This window comes from Poromitra crassiceps, assembly GCF_964638095.1.
Source record: "Poromitra crassiceps genome assembly, chromosome: 2".
NCBI classification, from domain to species: Eukaryota; Metazoa; Chordata; class Actinopteri; order Beryciformes; family Melamphaidae; genus Poromitra; species Poromitra crassiceps.
Genome location: NC_139624.1, coordinates 90,680,113 through 90,706,988, shown reverse-complemented (window position 1 = coordinate 90,706,988; position 26,876 = coordinate 90,680,113). Strand labels below are relative to the sequence as shown.

Here is a 26,876-nt window from a genome sequence, read left to right as displayed (position 1 = left end):
ATGCCATCATCAGAATGATGGTTCAAAAATACCGTGTTAAAGTGAGGACTTTGCTGTTTGTATGTAAAGATACCAATTCTCTGTTCACTTTCAAAGATTTATAACTGTGAAAAATGCTACTTTGACCAACTTGTATCTAATCCTCATCAGCTCTTGTGGATGTTTTGGTAGCCTACAGTTAAGGTCCTTACACATCAAGAGCAATGCGAATATACGGCACGAAATTGCGAGTTTTGACCCACCGAGTTTTGACCCACCTGAATCACAGCCACAGATGTGTACACGTCGGAAGCGAATTTCTGAAAAATCGACCGTGGTTCAAAAAAATAAACACCGCAATAACGCTGGGCGAAACTTTGCCGTTGGTATGCACGGTTGCATTGACTGATATAGGTTCGGAAAATATTATTGACGTGCGAATTAATCGCACGAAAAAAACGTGCTCGGTGTGTAAGGATCTTTAGACTGGAATATCATCCACACATCTAAACTAGTCTCCCTCTGCAGGGGAATGCGGTAGGTCTTATCTAGCTAATTATCCAGAAGGGAATGGTTACACTCTGCTTTGTCGCTGCCTCCATCTCCTGGGGCATGAAACCAAACCTCATTTCAAAGACAGGTGCTCTACTGTTCTATGGGCCAGAGAGGAAGTGCACTTAATGACCAGCAGGTTAGGGGGTCACAGCTAAAGAGTATGGGAGTGAGAGGTCCAGAAAGGATCAAGGTCAGCGGGTCAAGGTTGGCGATCATAGAGATCTAATTAGTGAAGAGCCTTTGTCTATAGCAGGGAGCTGATGAAGAAATGTGATGTCATCAAGCTTGTTAAGCGAATATACAGTCATGAAGACCTTTTCTACATTTGAGTTTTTACATTCCGATTTTCACGGAGCTTTTACATGTAATAACACTGCATCGGGGGGTGATGCAGAGTGGGGTTTCTCATGGGTTTCAGAGACACCAAGGTGGGTATCCAAGACTCTCTAAGAGTGTACTTACAACGCCCGTTCAGAGGAAATGTTTGGCTAAAAAGTCACGATCCGAAACATTCAGAAATGCAAAATCTATAGTGTCTTTTTCTGTTTCCATTTTTGTGGTCAGAAGGAAAAAAACACTTGTGTGGTGGGCCATCCTAGACTAAGAAGAAAGGGAAAACCCTTCATAGTGCCATGAATACGGTTTAAACAGATTAGAACAGTGCAGCTCAGCATAATGCAGTTTAGTTTGGCTCTGAAGTGTAACTCATGTGGAGGCTCATTGAGGTGCGGTAGCCATAAACTAATTATTGTGCTTGCTGACAAGCAAGGCACAATCTTGAAATCCCACATACTTATTCATATTATATCTGCCAAAAAGTTTGGCGCGTAATAACTCCCTCAATTTTTGCGCCACATAGACATGCCAGACCTCAAAATGACCGGCTCATTGAGGACATGTATGCTATGACTTTGCTAAGGGTTTGTGAAAGCGGTTTGGCCGCAATTCGCCATTAAGCGCCATTTTTTTCCCCATTGACTTGCATGGGGTTTGGAAAAATCTTGCAAAATCTTGCAGTAAATTAGCTGTAATTCAGAAACCATAACCACTACAGCTACCAAACTTGGTAGGGAGGTGCACTGAGGGGTCTTTTACTATCCCCGAAAAAATTGCACCAATTGACCATATGGTGGCGCTATAACAGCCCTCCTTACCTTTTGGTCCATAACTTTTGAACCGTAGGGTCTATCATCAAAATTCATTTTTCCCTGGATTCCTTGGGTCCTCCCGCATCTACTCAACTAGGCCACGCCCATTTCCGTCTGACTAGATTTTCCGCCATTTTGCATTTTGTCCAAAACCGTTTTTTTGCCATTTCTCCTTGAAATTTTGTCCAATCTTCACCAAACCAACGCACACATCATGGAGGGACTGTCCTGCACAACACTGATTTGGAAGTTTTTGAAAAAAATCGCACCGTTGCGATATAATCCACTTCCAATCTTCTGTGGGTGGGGCCTATTTCACAAAAATCGTCCCATGCTAACCAAACTTGGTACAGGTGTGGACGGATGTACTCTGAGCCTATAGGAGAAGTATTTTGTCATTTCGCCTTTAGGGGGCGCTATAGCAGCATTCAGTGCCTGTCCCTTCTAAATTGTTTTATTTTGAAGGGCGGCAGGAAGTGCGGATTCATTCTCATTATGGCCAGCCTTCCTTCTTGTATGACACTTGACACTTCTGAGCTGATTTCAGAAAAGAAAGTGTCATTTGGCCTCTAGGGGGCGCTATACTTTGCCTACAGGGGGAGCTACAGCAGTGTATCTCCGCAACCGTAACTCCTACACACTCACGGATGGCGGTGTTGGACTCGGGGTGGAAAATTAAGGGGGGCAACACTCACGGATGGCGGCGTAGGACTCGGGGTGGAAAATTAAGGGGGGCAAGGCCCGGAATATATCTGCCACAAAGTTCGGCGCGTAATAACTCCCACATCTTTCACACGACATAGACATGCCATACCTCAAAATGAGCGGCTCATTGAGGACATGCTCTGACTTGGCAAAGGGTTTTGTCAAGCGGTTTGGCCGCTATTCGCGAGCTAATCTGACGCTTCGGTCATGCTGCTGCATGTGGACAGGTGAAAACTGCTCTGCTCTCCTTTCATAGATGCTCCTGTCACACTCATAGACTCCATCCATCCACCTCCAGCTCACAAGCCATCATCTCGATCTGGGGACGTTAAGTCCAAACTCCTGACCTCCACCGGCCCAGGCTCCACCAGTTTCAAAGGGTTGTGTTGAAGGTGGGGACTGGGACTTTTCCAATGGGAAACACCCACGTCCCAGGTGTCTGGAAGGCAGCATTAGTCCCCCTAATTGCATGGGCAGGGACCTTGCAAGCCAGGCGGTGCATGGCGAGGACTGCAAGCACAATTACATTTTCGTTAGGAAATGTAGACCTTCTAGTTCTTATGTTATGATTTCACATGCAATAGCACCATAAGAGGGAAATGGAATGCAGGTGCCAAAAGGCTGCTTATTTCCCATTGGCCTCCATGTGAATAGATGCATAAGCATCGATTTAGCAGAGTCTTTGAGATTCTCCCTCCAGAATGAGCCGGAGCTCAGCAGAAGTCATGCATGACCCGCTCAGAGAAGTCCTCAGTAGTTGGGTTTCCATCCAAAGGTATCGCACATTTTAACAGAATGTTCAGAAAGTCGGCAAAAGAAAATCTGAAATGATGTGCGTTTCCATCCACTATATTATGCGTAATATTGGAAGTTGGTGAAGAGCAGGCACAATGAACAAATTGGCATGATTATAACATTGAAAAACAGTTAGCAAGCACGACTCCCATAAAGATGTATACTGGTGCCTGGGTCGGAGGATACTAGTAGGTGACAGATGTCCCGGCACACACGGTTTAAGAAAAAATATCTTATCTTTTGTGGGCAAGCAAGGTGATGAACGTTTCGCCTAGAAGGCTTCGTCAGCATGACAATATGACAGTGGACAAACATTATATACAGGGGTAGACACTGATCACAGCCAATCACTCGCAGGAGGGGACTAATGGAGAATGGAGATCAGCCGTGTTAGGTGGCAGGCCAATCATCTTTATAGATATGCATAGATTATCAGGCATCAGTCTAAAGAAATTCATCAATATGAAAAAGAATTATAGTTTGTCTTTGTACAATACAAGTGGGCTATAATAGTCATTTATAAAAGAAAACAGTATGGAAATAACTCTTGGACAAATATAATGAATATAATGAATGATAGACTGAAAGGGGGGGTGTGGCTGAAAGCTGATCACTACAAAAAACATGTAACAAATAACAGGGAATAAACCAAATAACCTCAAACCATCTGTGAAAAAAGGTGAAAAATCAATAATGAACAAGATAATAAAGAAGATAATAATTTTGATCAAAAGGAAATATATATATAGAAGGAATGATATAAAGAATGATATAAAGAAATAAAAAAACAGTAGGCTCATTATGCAATAGCGAATCTATAAAAAGCAGCCTAGCTGCAGTTCCTCATTTAGACCCCTAGGGCTCTCTGTTTGTAGATAATGAATCCAGGCTGCCTCTCTCTGTAATAGGACTCTGTCTCGATCACCACCTCTTTTGAGGGGCTGGACCACCTCGATACCCTGAAATTGTAAAGAACACACATTGTGATGAGCTGCTGTGAAGTGTCTCGCAACTGAGGATTTCTCATCATGGTTTCTAATTGTGCTCTTGTGTTCTGCTATCCTTATTCTCAGCTCCCTTTTCGTTTTGCCAATATACACAAGGCCACATGGACATTTAAGTAAATATACCACATATTTGGTTTCGCAAGAAATCCTATGTTTAATGGTGTATTTCTTGCCGGTATGTGGGTGTCCAAAAAAGTAATTTTTGATCATGGCATTACATTGTAGGCAATCGCGGCATGGGAAGTTACCTCCTGGTAAACTATCAAGGAAGGATGATTATAACATTGCCAGACATCAGTCAAGCCATCAAACGAGATAAATTAACCCCGTGTTCTCGGGGTTGTGAGGTAAAGAGAAAACATCCAGGAGGAAAACATGATGAAAGCTTGGTGAGCACACTGCTGATCTGCCACACCAACATGCATCTCTGTTGTCTTGCTATGAAAAACATTACACTATTCATTTAAAGTTTCTGGATTATACAGAAGTAAGTAAAATTGATTACCAGGCACCACTCTTCAATTCGGCCTATATACAGTATAGCAGTTAGTGTGTAGGCCTACAGTAAGTGAATAAAATGTCAATTCTAGACCTGAGTCAACTGGTATCTCGCAGTCTTCTTCTGTTAAAATTGCATGGCTTTTGAATGGAGTTCGGTTAAAGATTTGCTTAATCTGTTTCCACTGCACTTATCACATTTTGCTTTTATCGATACACCAACGTTTCCACCTCCCTCAAGTGTGACAACTTGAAACTGCACAACAGGTGGATGGAAACCCACCTACTGTTGGAGGATTCATCGTTGATAGCCTGGCCATGCTCGGCTTGGCAGGTCGGTAAACTCTGGGTACAGTGAGAGCTCTCCGTCTGACTTTTATAACGATGAGGATGTGAAGCACCACAAAGACAATCCTACATTGCATAGTTGCACAGATGGGGGATAGCGCACGAACGCACAAACAAGGCTACCGATGTACCTCAATGCTAACAGACACACAAACAAAGTAGAATGTGCAAGGTTTTTCCAGGAGGGCTGTGTGACCGTTTAGTCTTTTTGTGATAAACGTATGAGCAGGTGGGACTGGGGCATCTCCATCCTGGTTGGCTTTGATAACATTGTGCTTCAGTTTCTCTGTCAGCTCCTCGCTGCTTTCCTCTGTTCAGAGGCAGAATGGACGTGAGTCATCCCAAAGGTTCACTACAGTAGAACATCGACACATGATGGCATGAAGAACAAGGAGAAGGAGAAAAACACACCAGGAAGTGTGTTTTTGCAGCACAAACAGCAGGCGTCACGCTACGTTCACATACACACAACATTCAAACTGCCCAAGTAGCTAAAGGAGCCAGCTGGTTACCTAGTTGTCTTTTTCCCTCTTCTTACCAGCTTCATCTGGTCCATTTGGGGAGCTTGCATCTGAAAAGGTTGGCGTCGCCATATTGAAAATACAGCCTCACAACGCTGTTCAACAGATCTTTTTTCTAATCAGTCGAACTGCTTCTTTATTAAAATCCCCTCAATAGCGATAAGTCTGCTGCTGTGGTCAACTACGGGGCTGCCAAAACAAGGGAAAGGTTGACTGCGATGTCGAGCGGTTCCATCCTCCGCAGACGAACACATTAGTGCAACTATGAACACATGGTGGACACACACAAATGTCTATATTAATTATGTTGAGCGCAAGCCAGCACTGTTGTGAGTAAATGCAGAAGCACACAGACAAACATCCTATCTCTTCCCTTCTCTCACACAGACATACAAATACACACCGTCACAGTCTCCCAGCAGGCCCTGCATTGTGGAGGCCATCATGATTGATGTCTCTGACCTATTCTGGGAGCAGACAGCCACTTCGACACCCTAATTACCCTATCATCATCACTGCTCTATCTAGTGGAGCAAAAACACAGCGCACCAGACCAGCTCAAACGCACACGCAGATGCACACATTCTCCAATGCAAAATCACTGTAACAGCAGGCTACCGGTGACTTTTTCCCCAACAAAATGGAAAGTTAAAATTGAAGGTTGCGACGCGATCAAGTGAACTCAAACTTCTTCCAGGGAAAAGGGGGCTGTGCCATCCGTTCCCCGCTGGGCCCAAGGAGTTACAGGACTTCATTGTCACAGCGTGATTCAGTTTCACATGAGAGACTTTGCTGAAATAGCTGAGAGAGAGCACATGAGGACACACATTTTCTTTCTTTCTTGATTTCGTTCTGTCTTTGGTAAATGGCCTGCATTTATATAGCGCTTTTATCCAACGCGCTTTACAGTCAGTAGGTACATTCACCCATTCACACACCGATGGCGGCAGGTTGCCACGCAGCGCTGGCACACCAACGGGAGCAATTTGGGGTTTAGTGTCTTGCCCAAGGACACTTCGACATGCAGACTGGAGGAGCCGGGAATCGAACCACCGACCTCTTTTATCCAAAGCGATTAGTGGACGACCCGCTCTACCTCCTGAGCTACAGCCGCCCACCTCCTGAATCTACAGCCGCTCTTTCTCACGCTCTTTCTTTCTTTCTCTCTGTCTGTCTTCATGATTGGCTAGGCCAGGAGGACCTACATGATTGTAGTGGTTAGTAGGTTTGTTTGGGTTGGATTCTAAGCTGAGGTGTCCTTGAGCAGGACACTTCACCCCTGTGCTCTTCTATGATGGATTTCTCCCGGTATGATGGTTGAGCGTCTCTTGGTGCAAAATGGCTGTTCTTGAAAGAAGCATGCTCTTTGATCCTGAGGGACTGACAAGGACTGGTACCAAACTCTGTTGTGGCATCCTGGTGGCTCAGTGATCTAAGCCTTAGTCTAAAGCACTAACCATGTAAACGTGACGTCCCAGTTTGGACCCACCACGGGACCTTTGTCACATGTCATGCCCATTTTTCTCCCAGTGTTTCCTATTTGTTTCATCGTTGAGCTATCTAGTAAAGTCAAAATACCTCAAAAATATTGGGAAAAAATTCATACTGCTTATTTGTTTATGTTTATTATTTGTTTATTAAAAGGATCCCCATTAGCTGCCGCCTAGACGACAGCCAGTCTTCGGGGTCCAAGACAAAATATACATTACATGACACACAATAATTAAAATACAAAAACACAAAGTAAAAGAATAGAAGAAAGAATAAACAGCAAATCTAAGCTAATACATTAGCACATTAGCATGGTCAACCAGCCCTCTAGCTAGCAAATAACACAAATAATATATGGTCAGTACGACTCTATATACTATAGGAGACAAATCATATGAGGAAAAGTGATGTGATGAACATAATTATGTCTGTGATAGTGTGAGTGAGTGTAGATGGGCTCTGAGCATCCTTTTAAAACCAACCCTCCTTTTAATGGAGCAAATGTTACATGGTCGACAATTCCAAGAGGCTCTGGACCTGTATATGACGGTTTTCTTCATGTAGTTGGTTTTTGGTCTGGGTAAAGTCATCTGACCACCACTCGCCCATCTGCTGGGGTGTGTATGAATCCCTGACCTATACATGATGTTATTGAAAAGAAATGTAGGAGTTTGATTTTGAATAACTCTGTGAAAAAATATAAGTAGGTTAAGGGACTGGCAATTTAACTCTTGGGGCCCCCCTGTGGCTGAAAATGGAGGCCAGCCCTGTTATTTTCTAAGCTAGAGAAGCCTGGGACTTTACAAAATTCAAGTTTTGTTGTGAGAAACTGTCAGAATTCTAAACGAAGTTAGGAATGTTTTGAGTCTACCAGATGTTTCTGTCCACACACCAATTTGTTTCAATCACTCTTTTTGGCCTCCATGGTCAGACAGAAACTAACATGCCTGGAGTGAGAAGGAGCTAGTTTCCATTAAAGACCTATACATAGATGGTCATTTTGCATCCTTTGATCTACTGGAAAGGAAGTTTGAGTTGCCCGCCACAAACTGACTCAGATTCCTGCAAATCAGAAATCATGTTCGATCCAGATGAACATGCCTTTTTCGATGTTTTGCTGAGCCCACCTCACTCCAACCATCTTATTTCTAGATTTGTGTGTCTGTTTGATAACTGCACCATGGCGTAGGAGGGGGAACTTGGTATTGAATTATCTGACATTATATGGGAAAGGAGTTTGTCTGTGGTACAACTCTGCTCAGTTAATAGTTGCTCATCGTCTTCACTATTCTAATCATAAGTTGCACAAGTTCTTCCCCTCTGTCTCACCACTGTGTGACAGATGTCAGGTTTCAGAGGGCACACTGGCCTCTATCTTCCGACAGGCGCTATCCCTAAATAGCGCTTTGCGCACTGTTTGCGCATGCCTTAAGGCACGGAAGATAGCGTTCCGCCTTGCGTCATCCGCCAGGTGTTCTGCCGAGTTTTTCTCCCCCGCAGAGCAGCAAAAAAAAACATCCCCACCTCACGGGAGCTACTTGTAATTATTTATACAGAAATATAACTGATTCAAAGTGATATAATTGTCTGGTAGACGTGACCTCCCTGATTTCTAAGTTAAAACAGCCCCGAAATATGTTGGGGATGCAATTCTCGGCGGGCATGCGGAAACGTTCACGGCACCTGTCGCAAGCGCAAATTAGAGCCGTGCCAATTCTGCCAAAAATCATCTGCGCCCCAAAACTCCTGCGCAAACGGGATTTGGGCGGTCTTAACTACCAGAATTATTCACAGGCTTGGCAAGGCTGGGCATTGGGTCAATCAAAACCAATCAGATTCCCGTCTCACAATGGTTGTTTGCGCGAGGTTGCCTCGCCGAGGCATGCAATATGCTGTAATTCTCTCCATGCGTAATAGAGTGTACTCACTCGTGCGAGGACAGAGGGAGCTTATTGACAGATCGTCTGTGGTGCCAATGACCCTTCGGGTTATGAAGGTAAATAGCCTACCGGTATGTCCATTGTCCCACAAGTGTTCTCAATTCATTTCCCTCTTTGCGATATGATAAAAGTTTCTCAGTGAGTTATAGTTGATTGCCTCACTGAATTATCTGCTAATACCCAATTTTAGCAAGATAATTTGATGTCTTGGCGTGGCAAGGCTGTGCTTAATGACATATCCAAAAGGAATTCCACTTTCCACTCCGCAAATACCTCTCTGTGCTGGGAGCGCAGCCGTAATCTCCGTGCAGAGCGCCCACCGCAGAGACGTATTTGCGCGTAAGAGGTCCTTTTCAAAGCTCTTAGCGCAAAGTAATTGCGCGCTGCTGACGATAGGGTAATGCCATCTATCCCACATTTTAGCGCTGAAACGCCTGCTTTGGCATGGGGCAGCCAATGCCCAGTACAATTATCACAGGCATGCGCTTGTGTCCGCCCCCAATTTGCATTGCGCACGGCGTTAAACGAGCGCAAACGCAAAATTAGCGCTTTTGGGAAGATAGAGGCCTCTGTCTCATGCCTTCTGGTTCTGCCCTTCACTGATGGGATTCTGGGCCAAAATATTTGACTGGTACTCTAAGGCCTACAAAATAACCCTACAGCCGGAGGCAGAACTCACCATCTTCAGCTGCTCGGAGACCTCTCTGGACTTCCCCACAGTTTTTTGACAACAAATGTTGTCAAAAAACTCATTCTGAAAGAATGGAAGTCCCCCTCTTCATCTTATTTCCAACTATGGTTGACAGACATGATCTCTGTTATAAGGATAAGGAGAGGCTCAGATCCCTAAGAACCAACTCACTTAAAAAGTTTCTAACTATTTGGGACCCGTTTCTAGCCTACCTCGATGAGGTTGGGGGCGGTGGGTGACTTGCCCAGTTGGTTCCTATTGGACGCCTTGCGTGGGACACCTTGCACGAGATCTCTTACAAGCACATAAGCACCCTACTGTATATGGATGGTAGCATCACATTATAATAACTGTCGATACTATATGTATGTTTTTCTTTCTTTTCCTTCCTGTGTCTGAGCTTGTTCGTTTGTTTTGTTCTATACGTATATTGTTAAAATTGGAAAAAAAAAATATATAAGTAGGTTGGCCGTTAGCCTTTTCTCAACACTAAGCCATGAAAGACGTATATGCATGTCAGCTACACTAGACCTAGGGGAGCAGCCTTGCTGCCTTGTTTTGTGCTATTTGTAACTTCCTTAGTAGACCCTTAGATGCAGATGACCATACCACAGAGCAATAATCCAAATGACACAGAACTAATGAACATTTGGCTTAGTAATAATGGTGTAACAAATGATGCACACGTTCTAGTAATGGCAACCGCTCTCTACCCATCCTTGCAACCACCCTTTTGAGGTGCTCAGACCACGACAGTGAGCTGTCAAGCCAAAGTCCAAGAAGCTTCACAGTTTTTACTTGCTGTATAGCTTGACCATCTATTAGTAAACTCATTTTAGGATTATGTGACGATCTATGATTAGAACCAAAAATTATACACATAGTTTAGTAGTATGAGTTTGCTTAAGTGATATCACTGATGAGATCATCACCGATGACATCGCAATTGCACAAGCAATCTGGGAGCCCATCGGTTAAAAAAAAAGTATATTTTTTTCTCTAACCTCTGGGGGCAGCCTCGTTTCAATGCTGTGCAACAGGAACTTGAGGGGCAGCGGAAGAAACCCTTTCCGCTCCCTGCAAGCTCTGCCATTGGCTCCAACCGACGGGCTCTGATCATTTCCTCTCCCCTCCCTGCGTGTCGCTCTCAAATCCCTCCGTCGCTATGAAACAACAACAACATCGCTAGCTCGTTGCTACAATAGTAACGCTAAAAATGGTCAGTTTTGACTACACAGCTTGCACCCTGCGAGTGCTGTTGCACAGCTTTTCACGGAGCTTGCCGACAGATTTTTGATGCAAGTCGAAAGTCTGTCTCGAGAGATTATTGCACGAATGACATCATCATTGATGGCATCATCACCCCCTGAAGCTGACCAGTACAACCACAGTCTGAGCTGCTGGCCACTGATCAGCTCCACTGGAGCGGTTTGGGATAACGGCCTTGCTCAAGGGCACCTCAGTGGTGCTAATGAGGGAGGGGCAAAGCGCTGCCTTTTCACTTTCCCCACCCAGATTTATCCTGCCGGTCCCGGGGATTGAACCGACGACCTTCCGGTCACATGCTCGATTCTCTAACCATTGGGCCACCACTGCCCAAATTTATTCCATGGAATTACTGGAATGCACTTTTATGCACACACTCATTAAGCCTATGGTGATGAGGCTCGTTCTCTGCTTTAACGCCACTTTACGCACACCGCTATAGCCTATCCTGTGGATCATAATATTGATTGATCAATGACACACTAGGTCTGATTATGACGCAGGTTGCCGTTTTCAAGTGACTTATCAGTAGCTAACGTTATGGCCACCACAATCAGCCTGCCTCGGCTCAGTGCAGGGAGCCGCAGCGAGAGTGATGCAATGTTTTTTCTGAAATGTTGCCACAAACGAATTCCACACAGCGAGAGAGCATCCAGAGTCCTTTGTATCGACATTAAACTCAGAAGTTGACGTTTGTTTGTAATGTCTAGCTCATTTCTGGCAGATTAATAGTGGGGGGTTTTCAGTCCTTGGTGTTTTGCAGTGGCTCCTGCTGCTGTGTGTGTGTGTGTGTGTGTGTGTGTGTGTGTGTGTGTGTGTGTGTGTGTGTACCTGTATGTAGGTGCGCTCGTTGTAATTGACCCTGCGTCCCAAGCGGGCGGGTTCAGGCCTATTGAAACATACCACCCCTTCGGGGAAACGAAAGTGAAACTCATCCAGCGTCGACGAGAGTGAAAAGCGTCCTTTCCGTTCCATGATTGACGCTGAATAAACGGTGACTAGACCAGCGTGCTGGTGCACGTGGTAAAAACAATAATAGGCTATATAGTAAGCTATAGCCCATACATGGGCAACATACGGCGCCCCCTGTGTGGCCCGCGATGGAATTGCGATTTCTTTTTTTACAGTGCACCTGAACGCAACATGCAAGATACCCGCTGAATAAGTGTCCAAATGTTCATGTCATTCTGGCCAATACTCTTCTGTTATAGCATTTCAGTCTGGAATATGGAATATCTTTCAATAATATTTATGACTAAAAGGCTAAAAGTAATCTCATGTGTAAGAAATGACTGTTCTACATTGAAGTAGAAATTTAAATAATTAACTTGTTGGTTTTGGATTTATTTAGCTTCAAGAGTGCATTTTTGTTCTTGTGTGACCCTCAACACAGGCTTTGAGAATCCCAGGCCACTTACTGATACTTATGCTTAAATTAACCCACTCATATTCTGGTTTATTTCAAGAAAAACATTTTGGCTAGTGGAAATTCTAATTGGCTGGTAACTTTAAAATCTAGCAGCCATATTGGCAGGTGGTGAAAAAAGTTAATTTCAAGCCCTGCAGGGAGAGCAGGTGGTGACATAGGAGTGAGTGAGAAAAGGATCAAATATTGGTGGTTAAGACTGAATAATGGCATCACAACTGTTAATTTAAAATGAGTTATTTATGGGCTGATATATGTGCCACCTCAAATTGAATTTGAATTGCTCAACTTGAATTCGAAATTTTTCATTTTGAATTTGAATTGCTCTTTTTGAATTCGAAATTTTTCATTTTGAAATTGAATTGCTCTATTTGAATTCGAAATTTTTTATTTTGAAATTGAATTGCTCTATTTGAATTTGAATTGCTCTATTTGAATTTGAATTTTTTCATTTTGAAATTGAATTGCTTTTATATTTTGAAATTTTTATTTTTTAATGTGAGTTGAAAAACTGAATCTGAATAGCATAATTTTAAACTGAATTTATTTGCTTTGAAATTATTCAGTTTCCACATTCCTATTTCAAAATTCAATTCAAAATTTTCAGAATCTTGTGTTCAAAAATTTCAACATGTGTGTGTGCGCCATCCGGGTCCTTCAAGGAGGAAGAGGAGGAAGGAGGAAGAGCAATCGAGCGCTGATTGACCTAACTCCTTTTTGGCCGAGGCACCACACACCCACTCCCGCTAGAACTATTTGGTCTTGTTGTATTCAGGTTCGCTACAATCATAGAAGACCACTTTGAGTTGAACAAGGATGTTTATACAGTATATATCATTGAACAGTACATGACAGCGAATCTCGTGAACCCGGAACTGATCCTCCCCCGACCCCGTGACATCATCAACAGGTCAACATCATGTACTGAGATTACACCTTACACCACAGGTCTTTGCTCCCGCGGATGTATTAAATTAGCCGCCCGCCAGTCTTTCCATTGTCTGCTCATCATCATGGACGAGAGGACACCAACCACGGTAAATACCAACTGGTTACCATGTATTTTCACCGGCATAACGTAACGTAGCTACACCAGCTGAGCTTGTTTCTGTGGCGCTTAGCCAACTAGGCTAACTGCCACAGAAACAAGCTACGGATTGATGTGTGATTTCCAGGTAAGAATAAACGCACAATGTTGAGCATTTACATTACATGTTATTCACAGGTATATGCCACACTATATATTATCTCAGAAACTAGCGTAATTGTGTTTGGTAAGATAAAGACATTTGATAAATGAATGAATTTTCCTTGTAGGCTGTAGCTAGAACAGTATGTTGCTATAGCTAGCGAGGTGGAGGTAACGTTAACGTTAGCTACTGTAGATTAGGCTACGGTAGCATTATCGATCTAATGAATTCTAGCCGTAAACATTTCAGAAGCTAGGTTAGCAACGCTGGCCACACATGTAACATACAGTAACTACTATGTTTTCTCTTATTAGAGATTCCAAGAAGAGAGAACATTGCCTCTGGCGATGACTAACTGTGACGGTGGGATGGGGAACAGGACAACTGCTAGCTGTGTCTATCACGGACCCAAACCTGCAGACTGCAGCAGATACCCGCAGATTTGGAGAGATGTTCTGCAACCACCATACTCTTGTGTCTCCATGCTACTACACATAATTTTGCTCCTTGTGTGGGATGAAGACCCGTCGTTGACGTTGGGGAAGACAGCTTTTATGTTGTAGCCACTTTGAGTCCAGTTTTTGTTGATGTGAGTAATGTTCAGATAGAGGGATGCTATTTACTATCTAGCTGCTGTCACTATGCATTATCAAATACCTACATAAATCAAATCCAGTCAAGAACATAGGGTCTGCATGGGAAAATATGTAATTTAAAAATGGAAAGCATGTAGGAACCCTGCCAATCATCTTGCATATTGATATTTGTGGCTGTGAAGAACAGTCTTAATCTATACAGTGATATGCAGGCTATCATTAAATTTTATAAAACATGTACAGTACTTGTTAGTAGTTTCATGTTTGGTTTTACCTGTAATAAATAAGGACATTTATATATGTGCCTTTTATTTACCATCACAGCATAAATGACAATGCATAACCCCTCCTAATGTGATGTCAGAAAATCTAAGTAATTATGCATGACATTACATTTCAGGGCATAGAATATTTTTTTATTCCAAAATGTGGGACACAATCAATTAACTATTCATACTGTTTGCAACAGTAACATTTACAGTGCTGAATAATGGAGTTGCATGAATATGAGTGTGCACTGATGATGTGGCCTGCAAAGATGGGTTAGTGTTAGTGACCGGCAGCATTTAATTTAGAAATGTTATAGTGGAACCTACATAGAAAGAAGTTTTACCTGGGCACTTCACAGACTGCCTGGAGTAAAGACATATGGAGCACTCTTTTCTGTCTGCACGTTTATTAATAGGGGCTGAGTGACATTTTGACAGGTAATCTTCTTCTAGTCTTCTTCAGAGTCAAAAATACTTCAATGTTAGACTTTTTTAAATGTTAGTTGTACAAAATCCCCCCACCAGTTCAGCCCCACCTAACCAGCCACACCTGGGGCCCTGATTGAGCTGCACATGGGCTCAATAAAGGGTGGTTGATTGGGTGAAGCTCAGTAGGCCATGTATGCTGTTGAGAGGAGGCTGCTCTGCTCTGTTCTTCCCAATTGATTGTCCATGTGCAGATGCATCGTTTGAAGTGTTAGTTTATTATAGTTAGTTCCTTTGAATATTGATTGAGTATTTGATTTGAATTAGATTTATTATATTACTTTACAGTTTAATTTGTTTTCCCTTGTTTGATCAAATCCTTTGTTAATACCTTGTTTGTCTTTTAGGCCAAATCATCTGTCTACATGATTTTCCATCATTAATCAAGGGATTTGGTTTGTAAATAAAAACCCTGGCATTAGTTCCTCTGAATCCTCCTCATTCCACCTGGATGTCTCACTTGCTGAGGCTACACCTGTAACCTCCACCTTTACAGTTTAACACAGTGTTAGTGTCAGAGGTATGCACCTTGCTGCTACAAACTGAACATTTTCTAGTTGGAAAAAATAAGATTACTATATACTATAATTAATTGGGCTATATTTCATATGCTACATTTCAAAAGACAATCTGTGACGACATGTTTCCTGTCACACCTAGCCCTCATTCGCAGCTTGACAGAAAACGTTGTTCAGGCTCTGGAGATCTGGGATGTACTGGTAGTCCTTTATCAATGCTCTCCAAAACACATCCTACAGGAGAACATAAAACTGTTATTCTTTGCAATTCTTTTAAAAATCAATGCTAAAACATTTTAGGTTAAAATATTGACACGAGTAACTGGTGAGCTGCAGATGATGTAAACGTTTGTAATAAATGTTATCTCTTCTACTTCAACCTCTGTCTAGTCTGGTCAATTATAGGACAAGATACACTTAGCCTACTGTAACACAGTCTTGGGGTTTGTCTTCCTTGTCTAGAATGGACACAAGGCCACTACTGCAACAGCAGCCTTATGTGCAGGGTGAGAATCTAGCACTGCAGCTAAATGCTGGTGAAATACTAAAGTGGCTGGTAGATTTAAGACGCAAAATAATTAATTTCCCACTCTGGTAACGTCCAACATGGTGTTAGCTGTAGCCTAACACCAGCAAAGAGACAACTTGTGTGATGACAATTCATTTAACACTAGCCGGTTGCCAATATTGACTGCATCAAAGATGTAGCAAAGTAGTATTACTATTACTATTAAAACGATTATGAATTATATTCGCTAAACATTATCTCAACAGACTTACCAGCGGCTTCCTTCTGTGATGCGTTTGTTATGGTTTGTTCACACTTCCTATACGTCCTGTTTGCGGGAATATCATTGGCTGATTCAAGTCATGTGACGCTAAAACGAGCATTTGATTGGTTTTTGCGATAGCACTGCCATAACGTTTCCCTGATCTAATAAGTTACGTTTTCATTAAACTGCGTTCGATTTGAGGCTGCCAACAAACGGAATCGTGTTCAGAAGAATTTTATTTAGTTCATATGAAAAAAGCATCTAACCTCAAAATGGGGATCGATCATCTCAAAAACGAAAGCAGATAGCAGCCTTCGGCCCCTCACCTAAAAAGGAGTTCGGTCAATCTGCGCTCGATTGCTCTTCCTCCTTCCTCCTCTTCCTCCTTGAAGGACCCGGATGGCGCACACACATGTTGAAATTTTTGAACACAAGATTCTGAAAATTTTGAATTGAATTTTGAAATAGGAATGTGGAAACTGAATAATTTCAAAGCAAATAAATTCAGTTTAAAATTATGCTATTCAGATTCAGTTTTTCAACTCACATTAAAAAATAAAAATTTCAAAATATAAAAGCAATTCAATTTCAAAATGAAAAAATTCGAATTCAAATAGAGCAATTCAAATTCAAATAGAGCAATTCAATTTCAAAATAAAAAAATTCGAATTCAAATAGAGCAATTCAATTTCAAAATGAAAAATTTCGAATTCAAAAAGAGCATTTCAAATTCAAAATGAAAAATTTCGAATTCAAGTTGAGCAATTCGAATTCAATTTGAGGTGGCACATATATCAGCCCATAGTTATTCCTCTAAACCTGCCCCAAAATTTTTCGTGCTGGCGCCGTTCAGCCCTCAGCAAAAACTGGTAGCGAGGACATTTTTTTGTGGCCCTCTCTATCATCGAAGTTGCCCATCCATGGGTTATGGCATGACAATATTTGTTCGGCCCCCGGCAACAATCTGGGTTTCTCATGTGGCCCCCCATGAAAAATAGTTGCCCACCCCTGCTACAGCCTATGGTGTGAGGAAGTGTAGCCTGTTCTGTAAACTGCTGTCTTACACTATGGAAATTATCCCAGTCAGAGAATCCTTTATTGTTGTTGGAGTGTTTATTTCCATAAACTGAGTTTAACTACAGCATCCTATCCATATCAAGAAAAATCCTATGGTATTGATTTCAACCAAATCACCCAGCCCAATGTTTGGTAGTATACAACCCCCCTGCATACAAATCCACCAGCTGCCCCTGGATATGGTAACTGTCTACAATTTAAACCACCAGTCAATTGCTAGAAAGACCATCTGCAAGCAAGCAAACAACACAATTGGAGTAGACCTAAGTGAGATCTCTGTCTCAAGTGTGTGTGTGTGTGTGTGTGTGTGTGTGTGTGTGTGTGTGTGTGTGTGTGTGTGTGTGTGTGTGTGTGTGTGTGTGTGTGTGTGTGTGTGTGTGTGTCTCTCCAGCCCGATTGAGCGGTCCCGTCAGGAGCACCAGGCCGTCCACAACATGATGAGGACTGTCCCCTGTCTGGCCGGGCAGCTGTCTGCAGAGGAGCTACGTTACCTCGCAAACATCGCCATTATAGAAGCCTGGGAGCGAGGGAACACCAGTTAGTAACACACATGCGCACACGCACACACACACACACACACACACACACACACACGCACACATGCACGCATGCACACACACGCACACGCACATGCACGCACACACACACACACACACACACACACACATAAAATCAATCAAACATCAAACATCAAATCTCATCTTAACCTCATCTTTTTTGGAGCTCTTTAGTAGCTACACCAGATGATATACTGTGTACTGTAGCCTAGCTATTAGATCGGTTTCGTGAGAGTTTCCACACCGGCTGCTCTGAAGTTACCTGCGCACAGGAGCCATTCCCCCACGACTATTGTCTTGTTCACAACAACTTGAAGATTTTGTGAAAAATGGCAGAATATTTGTCTGATTTCGAGGATATGGATGATGACTTTGAATACGATCGCTGCCCTTATCGATTTGAGCCAGAGTATACGCTTAAAGAGTTGGCCGAAATTGAAGAGCAATGGTGATTGGTGGTGTTCATGTGGATGCTGTAACTCTCACGAGACTTGAACGGGACGAACGAGATTTGGATTCACAGACCCCGTATGAGGAGACCAGAACAGCCCGGAGGGGTACAAACAGCCTCACGTGTATTTATGGATCATATAATGAGGATATGGACCGCAACGTGACAGAAAAGGTGTTATTTACAGAGCGCAAGCAGCTTGCTCCGTTTGCGCCCGTTATCGCCTGTTTGAGGAGCCTACTCTGAGCTAAAATTTATCTTCTATGGGCATCCGAATGAAACCAAAGTTATTTGGGTGAGTAAAACATCATGTTTTAAGCTCGAAATAAGGTCTGGGGTGTAAAAAACGGGAATTTTCCTTTAAGGTTAAACATTTTAAGGAAAATTTAAGCACAAGATTTAAGGGTGTTATGTGCAGCCGATTATATTTTATGGACATCTTAACTCGGACTCTAAGGAAAATCTTAACTTAAGGTGCTTTGTGCAACCGGCCCCAGATTTTTTTATTAGGTAATTAGGGCCGATTAAATGGGCAAAAATGGCTAATTAGTAGGGGTGTCACGATACACTCAGTTCACGATACGATACGTATCACGATACTGGGTTCACGATAACGATACGATACGATTTTAACAATATTTTTTTAAACTTGAATACTGACAATATATGACTGGAAAAGTAGTATTTTATTTGAAATGCACAAATACAAAACATGCTGTTGTGGGAAATTGTTATTACAATAACAACTAGAAAAAACATGAGATTGGAGATAAGGCTTATCGTGAAATAGAATGAGTTACACGGTCACTTAGATTTACTTTGAACTAAAAGGTTTCTCAGCAGTATAAATTCTCATTATGCATCTTCAGTTTTTCTTCAAACTCAAACAACAAGACTTTTCTTAGTCTATTTTTTATGCATCTTCAGTTTTTCCTGTCAAGTAAACAGTTTTGCCAGAAACTCAATTGAATGGTTTCTCTCCTGTATAACTTATCATGTGTCTCTTCAGAGACTTGTTCAACTGAACTACTTTCCACACATTGAACTTCAACAAACAAAGACGTTTCTTAACTCATTCTCTGCCAGGGTCATTTCGGTCTGTGTGCTCCCAGTGCCAGGATTTTGAGCATATTTCCTGATCTTCCAGGACCCACAGAATATTCTGTGCTAGGAATAAAATTACACAACATATCTCACAATAAAGCAGAGACTCTCTTCTTACCCCTTGTAAAAAACTGAAACTCTACCATGTTTCCTTGTTTAGTTACAAGCAGTGGAAGTTAGCTTGTTTTCACTAAAAATGCCCTCCTTGGGAGAGAAAGAGGAGAAAAAGAGGTTTTTAGTGAAGGACACCGTTTCAAGCAGAACTCTCTTTTGAGCCTTTTATTTTTTGCCTCAGTGACACATCAGACATACGGTATACAGTATTTGTTTTCCCAAATAAAAAAATAAAAAATAAGAGAATGTATTTGAGGGAGCTGTGTCGGTCCATCCCGCCCAGTGAGCGGCTACAGAGAGAGAGAGAGAGAGAGAGTCTGGCCCCTGGGGTTTCTTGACAGATGAGGCTTGGCCGCAGCCTCCTTGCTACAGTATTGTCAGTAAAATGGAAGAACCTCAGAATAAGTTGGAACCTATTTCGAGACATGGTCTTTCCGAAATAGGTGGTGTAGGACTACACACAGGACTGGGACTAGGACTGGACTGCGCCTCCATCGACTCAGAGTCTGAAAACACAAAATATCAAAGTATGATAAATATGTGCACAAAATCAAATAAATAATTTACTTTTACAGTTGCCATGTGGATTTTTAGCTTAGCTTGATAAAAGCATAAACAAATGGAACGAACCCTTATGTGGTCACACTCACACACTCTCTCTCACACACACACACACACACACACACACACACACACACACACACACACACACACACACACACACACACACACACACACACACACACACACACACACACACACACACACACACACCAGCTCAGTGGCCTTGTGGTCTGAGTGTCCGCCCTGAGACTGGGAGGTCGTGAGTTCGATCCCCGGCCGAGTCATACCAAAGACTATAAAAATGGGACCCATTTGCCTCCCTGCTTGGCACTCAGCATCAAAGGGTTGGAATTGGGGGGTTAAATCACCATGTGATTCCCGAGCGCGGCGCATGCTGCCGCTCACCGCTCCCCCAGGGGATGGGTCAAATGCGGAGAACAAATTTCACACATTGTGTGACAATCAGTGGGACTTTACTTTACTTTACACACACACACACACACACAGGAATAACGAGTGCTGTAACGTTACCTGCTGTCACGTTACCTCTCATAACTAACGTTAGCACAGAAGATCACACAATAGCTACGTTAGTGCTGTAAACTTTGAAATGTTTATGTGACACAGACGGCTGTGTGTGATCATTTCATCTCAAACGCGATACAAAAAATAGGCTACTTTTTACCATCGTCATCGCTCTCTCCAAGTGGCACCCATTTCTCCTCCTCCGATTCATCTGTGTCAGACGGATCAGAACGCTGTGAAGGGGAGCCTTCGTCGCCCTGGCGCTCCGTCGTGGAGCAACAACAAAAACGCCGGCGTCTTCATCGCCATCGTCGCCATCCGAGAACTCTGGGTCGGACTCTGTTTCGACCACAGGCTCCACCCATAATACTAAACTAGCGGGTTCCTTTTATCAGTTTGACTTGAAACAATGTCACAGGCTGGGAAAGTGTCTGATGTAATGTAAACACCCAAAACATGAAAGTACGTCCGAGTACGTCTTTGGCACAGAACGCCATTGTTAAAAGTACGTCCGGGTACGTCTTTGGCAGAGAATGAGTTAATCTATTTTTGAAAAAAGAAAAAAAAAAAAAAAAAAAAAAACGCGATATGAGATTTCATCTCAACGATACATATCGTGGCGTTTTACTATCGCGAAATTTCGTGGGACGATATATTGTGACACCCCTACTAATTAGTGGTCAAAAAGTTTGCAAGGCAGGTTCAGCACCATGGAGAGCTCCAGAGTGGAGGAGCACACAGCTGAGTGGAGTTGTAATCAGTGAAGGGGACTATGAAAAGCCTCTGGGGAGAGAGAGCAGAGACTGCATGCCAACTCTGTGAGTGAGGCCTGACTAAATGTCCAGTCACACAGGGACGGGTATTCTGCTAGTGTGTTAAAAATCAAGCACATGATCATTGATTTGAGGAAGACAGCAGACATCCCCAAACACACACTTATTGATGGAACTGACATGATTGGTTGGAGAACCTCAAATATTTGGGTACTGGGTTGGACAATAAGTTGTGTTTTCAGACTTATGCAGATGCCATTTATAAGAAGGTACAGCAACACCTTGAGTCCTTGAGGAAAATAAATTATTTTAACGTCTTCACGAACATCATGACTGTTCTACAGAACTTTTATTGAGTTTGTGCTGTCTTTTTGTATTGTGGCATGCTTTGCGAACCTGAATCTGGCCAATAAGAATAGGCTTGGTCAACTTGACAGAGTGACCAGTCAGAGATGGGCGAAAATACATCATAAAGTATTTTGATACAAATTACAAATACTTGCTCAAAAAATGTATCACAATACAAATACAAAATACCTGTCTGAAAATGTATTTGAGATACAAATACGTATTTTGTATTTTGAAAATACATGAAAATACATTTTATAAAAACTTATAAAGAGCTGCAACGATTAGTCAATTCATAGATGAATTGCCAAATATTAAATTAATTGCCTATTTTGATGATCTATTAATCATTTAGAGACATTTCTTTAAGGAAAATGTCCTAATTCTCTGATTTCAGCTATTCAAAAGTGAAATTTTCTGGTTTCCTTAGACAGTAAATCCTCTCTTTAGTCCTCTGTCACAGTATGTGTACTCCCTAACACACTGCAGTTCTTCCATTTTAGTTTTAGTTGTTTTTCAGTAGAACTAATTTCTCCTTCAGCTCAGCTGTTAATCACCTTCTGTGAGGGCTTTTGACTTAAAGGCAGCATTTCTGCATGTTAACCTCAAGTTTTGGAACTTTGACTATGTTTAGCCATAGATATCTGACATCATAACACAATATATAAATAACTGAAATAGGTAAAAGGCATAGTAGGTCCCCTTTAAACAACTTCACATTCACCACCATGTCAGTAACTTGTCGTCACAGTATTTATTTAACGTGCAAACATATTTATACAACTAGAAAAGGTTATATTTCAGGAATTGAATGCCCTGATGCACATCCTGTCTAAGGTTGTGAAATTGTGAATCGGTGAGAGGAACGATGAGAAACTGCATCTCAAACAAAAAAGGCCTTCCATGAAATTGGACTCTTGTTCAAATCCTTACATCCTTAACACATTCACTGCCAACAACGTATGAACACGTTTTCAGAATCCAGCTGTTCCCTGCCAACAACGTGTTTACACGTTTTTGGCATCGATTTTTTTTTTTTGACGGTGGGTTGTGCATCTAACCCTTTTACATCTCTTATATAATTATTGGAGCCACCGAACGTTTACAACCCATTCCACCGACCCACTAAGTGGCAACAGTGCTCTCCTGGCTAGAGGAAGGAAAGCATTTTTTTAACTTGTCACGCCATTCTCAGCCCAGCCATTCTCATGAAAAATGGATGGGGGAAAACGCTCTCCTTTTCGCGCTGATTGCTGGCGATGCGGGATGCAAATTTACATAATAGATTCAGCCGATCTACTATGATCGGGTGATAGATTACAGGTGGAGGAACACACTTTGAAACACGCAGCATAAATATGACCAGAATCGCAAAAGCTTCTCTCAACCAAAACTCCAAACGAGCGAGTCCATCCCGACTTCCTCAAACAGCGGCCGTGCAGACATGCAGGCACAGGAGAGCAGCAAAGCACTGACTGGTGACAAGCTTGTCCGCCCACGGAGGGAGGAGTTGAAGCAACTCGAGAGGGAGGGAGAGAGAGAGAGAGAGAGAGAGAGAGAGGGAGGGAGAGCGAGAGGGAGGGAGAGAGAGAGAGAGAGCGAGAGGGGGAGGGAGAGAGAGAGAGAGAGAGCCAAAAATGAATGGTTAAAGTGACTGTTCCATCCAATTTCACAAAAAGCCGTTTATCTCTGAATATTCTTTCTGACGCTAAAACCATGCTGTATTCAACTGCTAATGCTTACATAACTACTAACTCTACAAACTAACTCTTTTAGACAGAGAAAGTACACATTCTATTAGTACTTTTGAGATATTGTATGTTCACAAACTCCAAGCTGAAACGAATCCTCGGCTCTTGTAAAATGAGCCATAATCCTCAAAAAACGGCTTGGCAGAAGCTACCTACAGCAAAAAAAAACGGCTGGCAGTCAATGTGTTAAAATGACTTCCCCTCCTTCTGCTTCATAAACAAAATCAAAAACAACCTGGCTATCTAGAACATAATTACGGTACTAAAGAACAATCACTCACTGAATACAACTTTCCACTATCAGCAGTGGTAACACCATTCTAGTGTCAAAATCTGCACAGCCATCATTATGCACAGTGAAGCTCAGACATCCTTGTAGCAACAGAAAGACATTTTTGATTTTCATTAGGGCACTTTGGTGTTCAGTTATAGTTTTTCAGTATAACTAATTTCTCCATCTATTCAAATCAGGTTTATGACAGTTAGTTGTTTTTCAGTACAACTAATTTCTCCTATTCAAATCAGGTTTCAGTTTAGTTCAGTTAGGTTTTTTTTCAGTACAACTTACTTCTCAATCTATTCATATCAGGTTTTAGTATAGTTCAGTTAGTTGTTTTTTTCCCAGTACAACTTATTTCTTCAGCTATTCACATCAGGTTTCAGTTTAGTTCAGTTAGTTAGTTTTTCAATACAACTTCTTTCTCAATCTATTCTGAATCATATCAGCTTTCAGTTTAGTTCAGTTAGTTGTTTTTCAGTACAACTTATTTCTCTATCTATTCTGAATCATATCAGGTTTCAGTTTAGTTCAGTTAGTTGTTTTTTCAACTTATTTCTCCATCTATTCATATCAGGTTTCAGTTTCGTTCACTTAGTTGTTTTTAGTACAACTAATTTCTCCATCTTTTCACATCAGGTTTCAGTTCAGTTAGTTGTTTTTCAACACACCTTATTTCTCCATCTTTTCATATCAGGTTTCAGTTCAGTTTAGTTCACTTACTGTAGTTGTTTTTAGTACAACTAATTTCTCCTATTCAAATCAGGTTTCAGTTCAGTCCAGTTAGTTGTTTTTTAGTACAAGTAATTTCTCTGTTTATTCATATCAGGTTTCAGTTTAGTTCACTTAGTTGTTTTTAGTACAACTAATTTCTCCATATTTAGTTTAAACCTGTGTCAATGTTTACATGTGTCAATTTGAGAATAAAAAGAAAAATGTATTTTATGTATTTGAAATACACAAAATACAAGATCTGAAAGTATCTTGATACAAATTACATCTCATTTTTCTCTGCCCAGCCAAATACAAATTACAAAATACAAAAGAGTAGTTGAAATACGTATTTCAAATACAAGTATTTCAAATACTGCCCATCTCTGTGACCAGTAAAGTTATTGAATCTGGCCAATAAGAATAGGCTTGGTCAACTTGACAGAGTGACCAGTAAAGTTATTGAATCTGGCCAATAAGAATAGGCTTGGTCAACTTGACAGAGTGACCAGTAAAGTTATTGAATCTGGCCAATAAGAATAGGCTTGGTCAACTTGACAGAGTGACCAGTAAAGTTATTGAATCTGGCCAATAAGAATAGGCTTGGTCAACTTGACAGAGTGACCAGTAAAGTTATTGAATCTGGCCAATAATAATAGGCTTGGTCGGCTTGTCAGAGTAACCAGTAAAGTTATTGAATCTGGCCAATAAGAATAGGCTTGGTCAACTTGACAGAGTGAGCAGTAAAGTTATTGAATCTGGCCAATAAGAATAGGCTTGGTCAACTTGACAGAGTGACCAGTAAAGTTATTGAATCTGGCCAATAAGAATAGGCTTGCTCGGCTTGTCAGAGTGACCAGTAAAGTTATTGCATCTGGCCAATAAGAATAGGCTTGCTCGGCTTGTCAGAGTGACCAGTAAAGTTATTGAATCTGGCCAATACGAATATGCTTGCTCAGCTTGTCAGAGTGACCAGTAAAGTTATTGAATCTGGCCAATAAGAATAGGCTTGGTCAACTTGACAGAGTGACCAGTAAAGTTATTGAATCTGGCCAATAAGAATAGGCTTGGTCAACTTGACAGAGTGACCAGTAAAGTTATTGAATCTGGCCAATAAGAATAGGCTTGGTCAACTTGACAGAGTGACCAGTAAAGTTATTGAATCTGGCCAATAAGAATAGGCTTGGTCAACTTGACAGAGTGACCAGTAAAGTTATTGAATCTGGCCAATAAGAATATGCTTGGTCAACTTGACAGAGTGACCAGTAAAGTTATTGAATCTGGCCAATAAGAATAGGCTTGGTCAACTTGACAGAGTGACCAGTAAAGTTATTGAATCTGGCCAATAAGAATAGGCTTGGTCAACTTGACAGAGTGACCAGTAAAGTTATTGCATCTGGCCAATAAGAATAGGCTTGCTCGGCTTGTCAGAGTGACCAGTAAAGTTATTGAATCTGGCCAATAAGAATAGGCTTGCTCGGCTTGTCAGAGTGACCAGTAAAGTTATTGAATCTGGCCAATAAGAATAGGCTTGCTCGGCTTGTCAGAGTGACCAGTAAAGTTATTGAATCTGGCCAATAAGAATAGGCTTGGTCAACTTGACAGAGTGACCAGTAAAGTTATTGAATCTGGCCAATAAGAATAGGTTTGGTCAACTTGACAGAGTGACCAGTGAAGTTATTGAATCTGGCCAATAAGAATAGGCTTGGTCAACTTGACAGAGTGACCAGTAAAGTTATTGAATCTGGCCAATAAGAATAGGCTTGGTCAACTTGACAGAGTGACCAGTAAAGTTATTGAATCTGGCCAATAAGAATAGGCTTGGTCGGCTTGTCAGAGTGACCAGTGAAGTTATTGAATCTGGCCAATAAGAATAGGCTTGGTCGGCTTGACAGATTGACCAGTAAAGTTATTGAATCTGGCCAATAAGAATAGGCTTGGTCGGCTTGTCAGAGTGACCAGTAAAGTTATTGAATCTGGCCAATAAGAATAGGCTTGATCAACTTGACAGAGTGACCCGTAAAGTTATTGAATCTGGCCAATAAGAATAGGCTTGGTCGGCTTGTCAGAGTGACCAGTAAAGTTATTGAATCTGGCCAATAAGAATAGGCTTGGTCAACTTGACAGAGTGACCAGTAAAGTTATTGAATCTGGCCAATAAGAATAGGCTTGGTCGGCTTGTCAGAGTGACCAGTAAAGTTATTGGGGTGAACCAAAGATAGCTCTCTGACCTTTAAGATCTGCAGGTCTTAAGGAAAGCCTGTGGGATATTGGACTGTACTGACCACCCCTGAAGTATCTTGCACTGTACTGATGTTGTCTTTCATGTATTTTATGATGGATTGAATGTGTTTTTAATACCTGGCTGCAACCAATTTCCCTAGTGAGATAATACAATTTTACTTGACTTCACTTGACTTTG

General features: G+C 41.8%; 1 protein-coding gene across 1 annotated transcript in view; it reads left to right on the top strand.

Moving 5' to 3' along the window:
• cnbd1 (cyclic nucleotide binding domain containing 1) overlaps window positions 1-26,876 on the top strand; it is a gene marked incomplete at its 3' end in the record, with an annotated part of 166,757 nt that overhangs the window by 97,017 nt on the left and 42,864 nt on the right. The window contains exon 4 of the mRNA XM_083631842.1: window positions 17,671-17,816. Within this exon, the coding sequence (XP_083487968.1) occupies window positions 17,671-17,816 (146 nt within the window). The remainder of the gene's footprint in view (window positions 1-17,670; window positions 17,817-26,876) is intronic.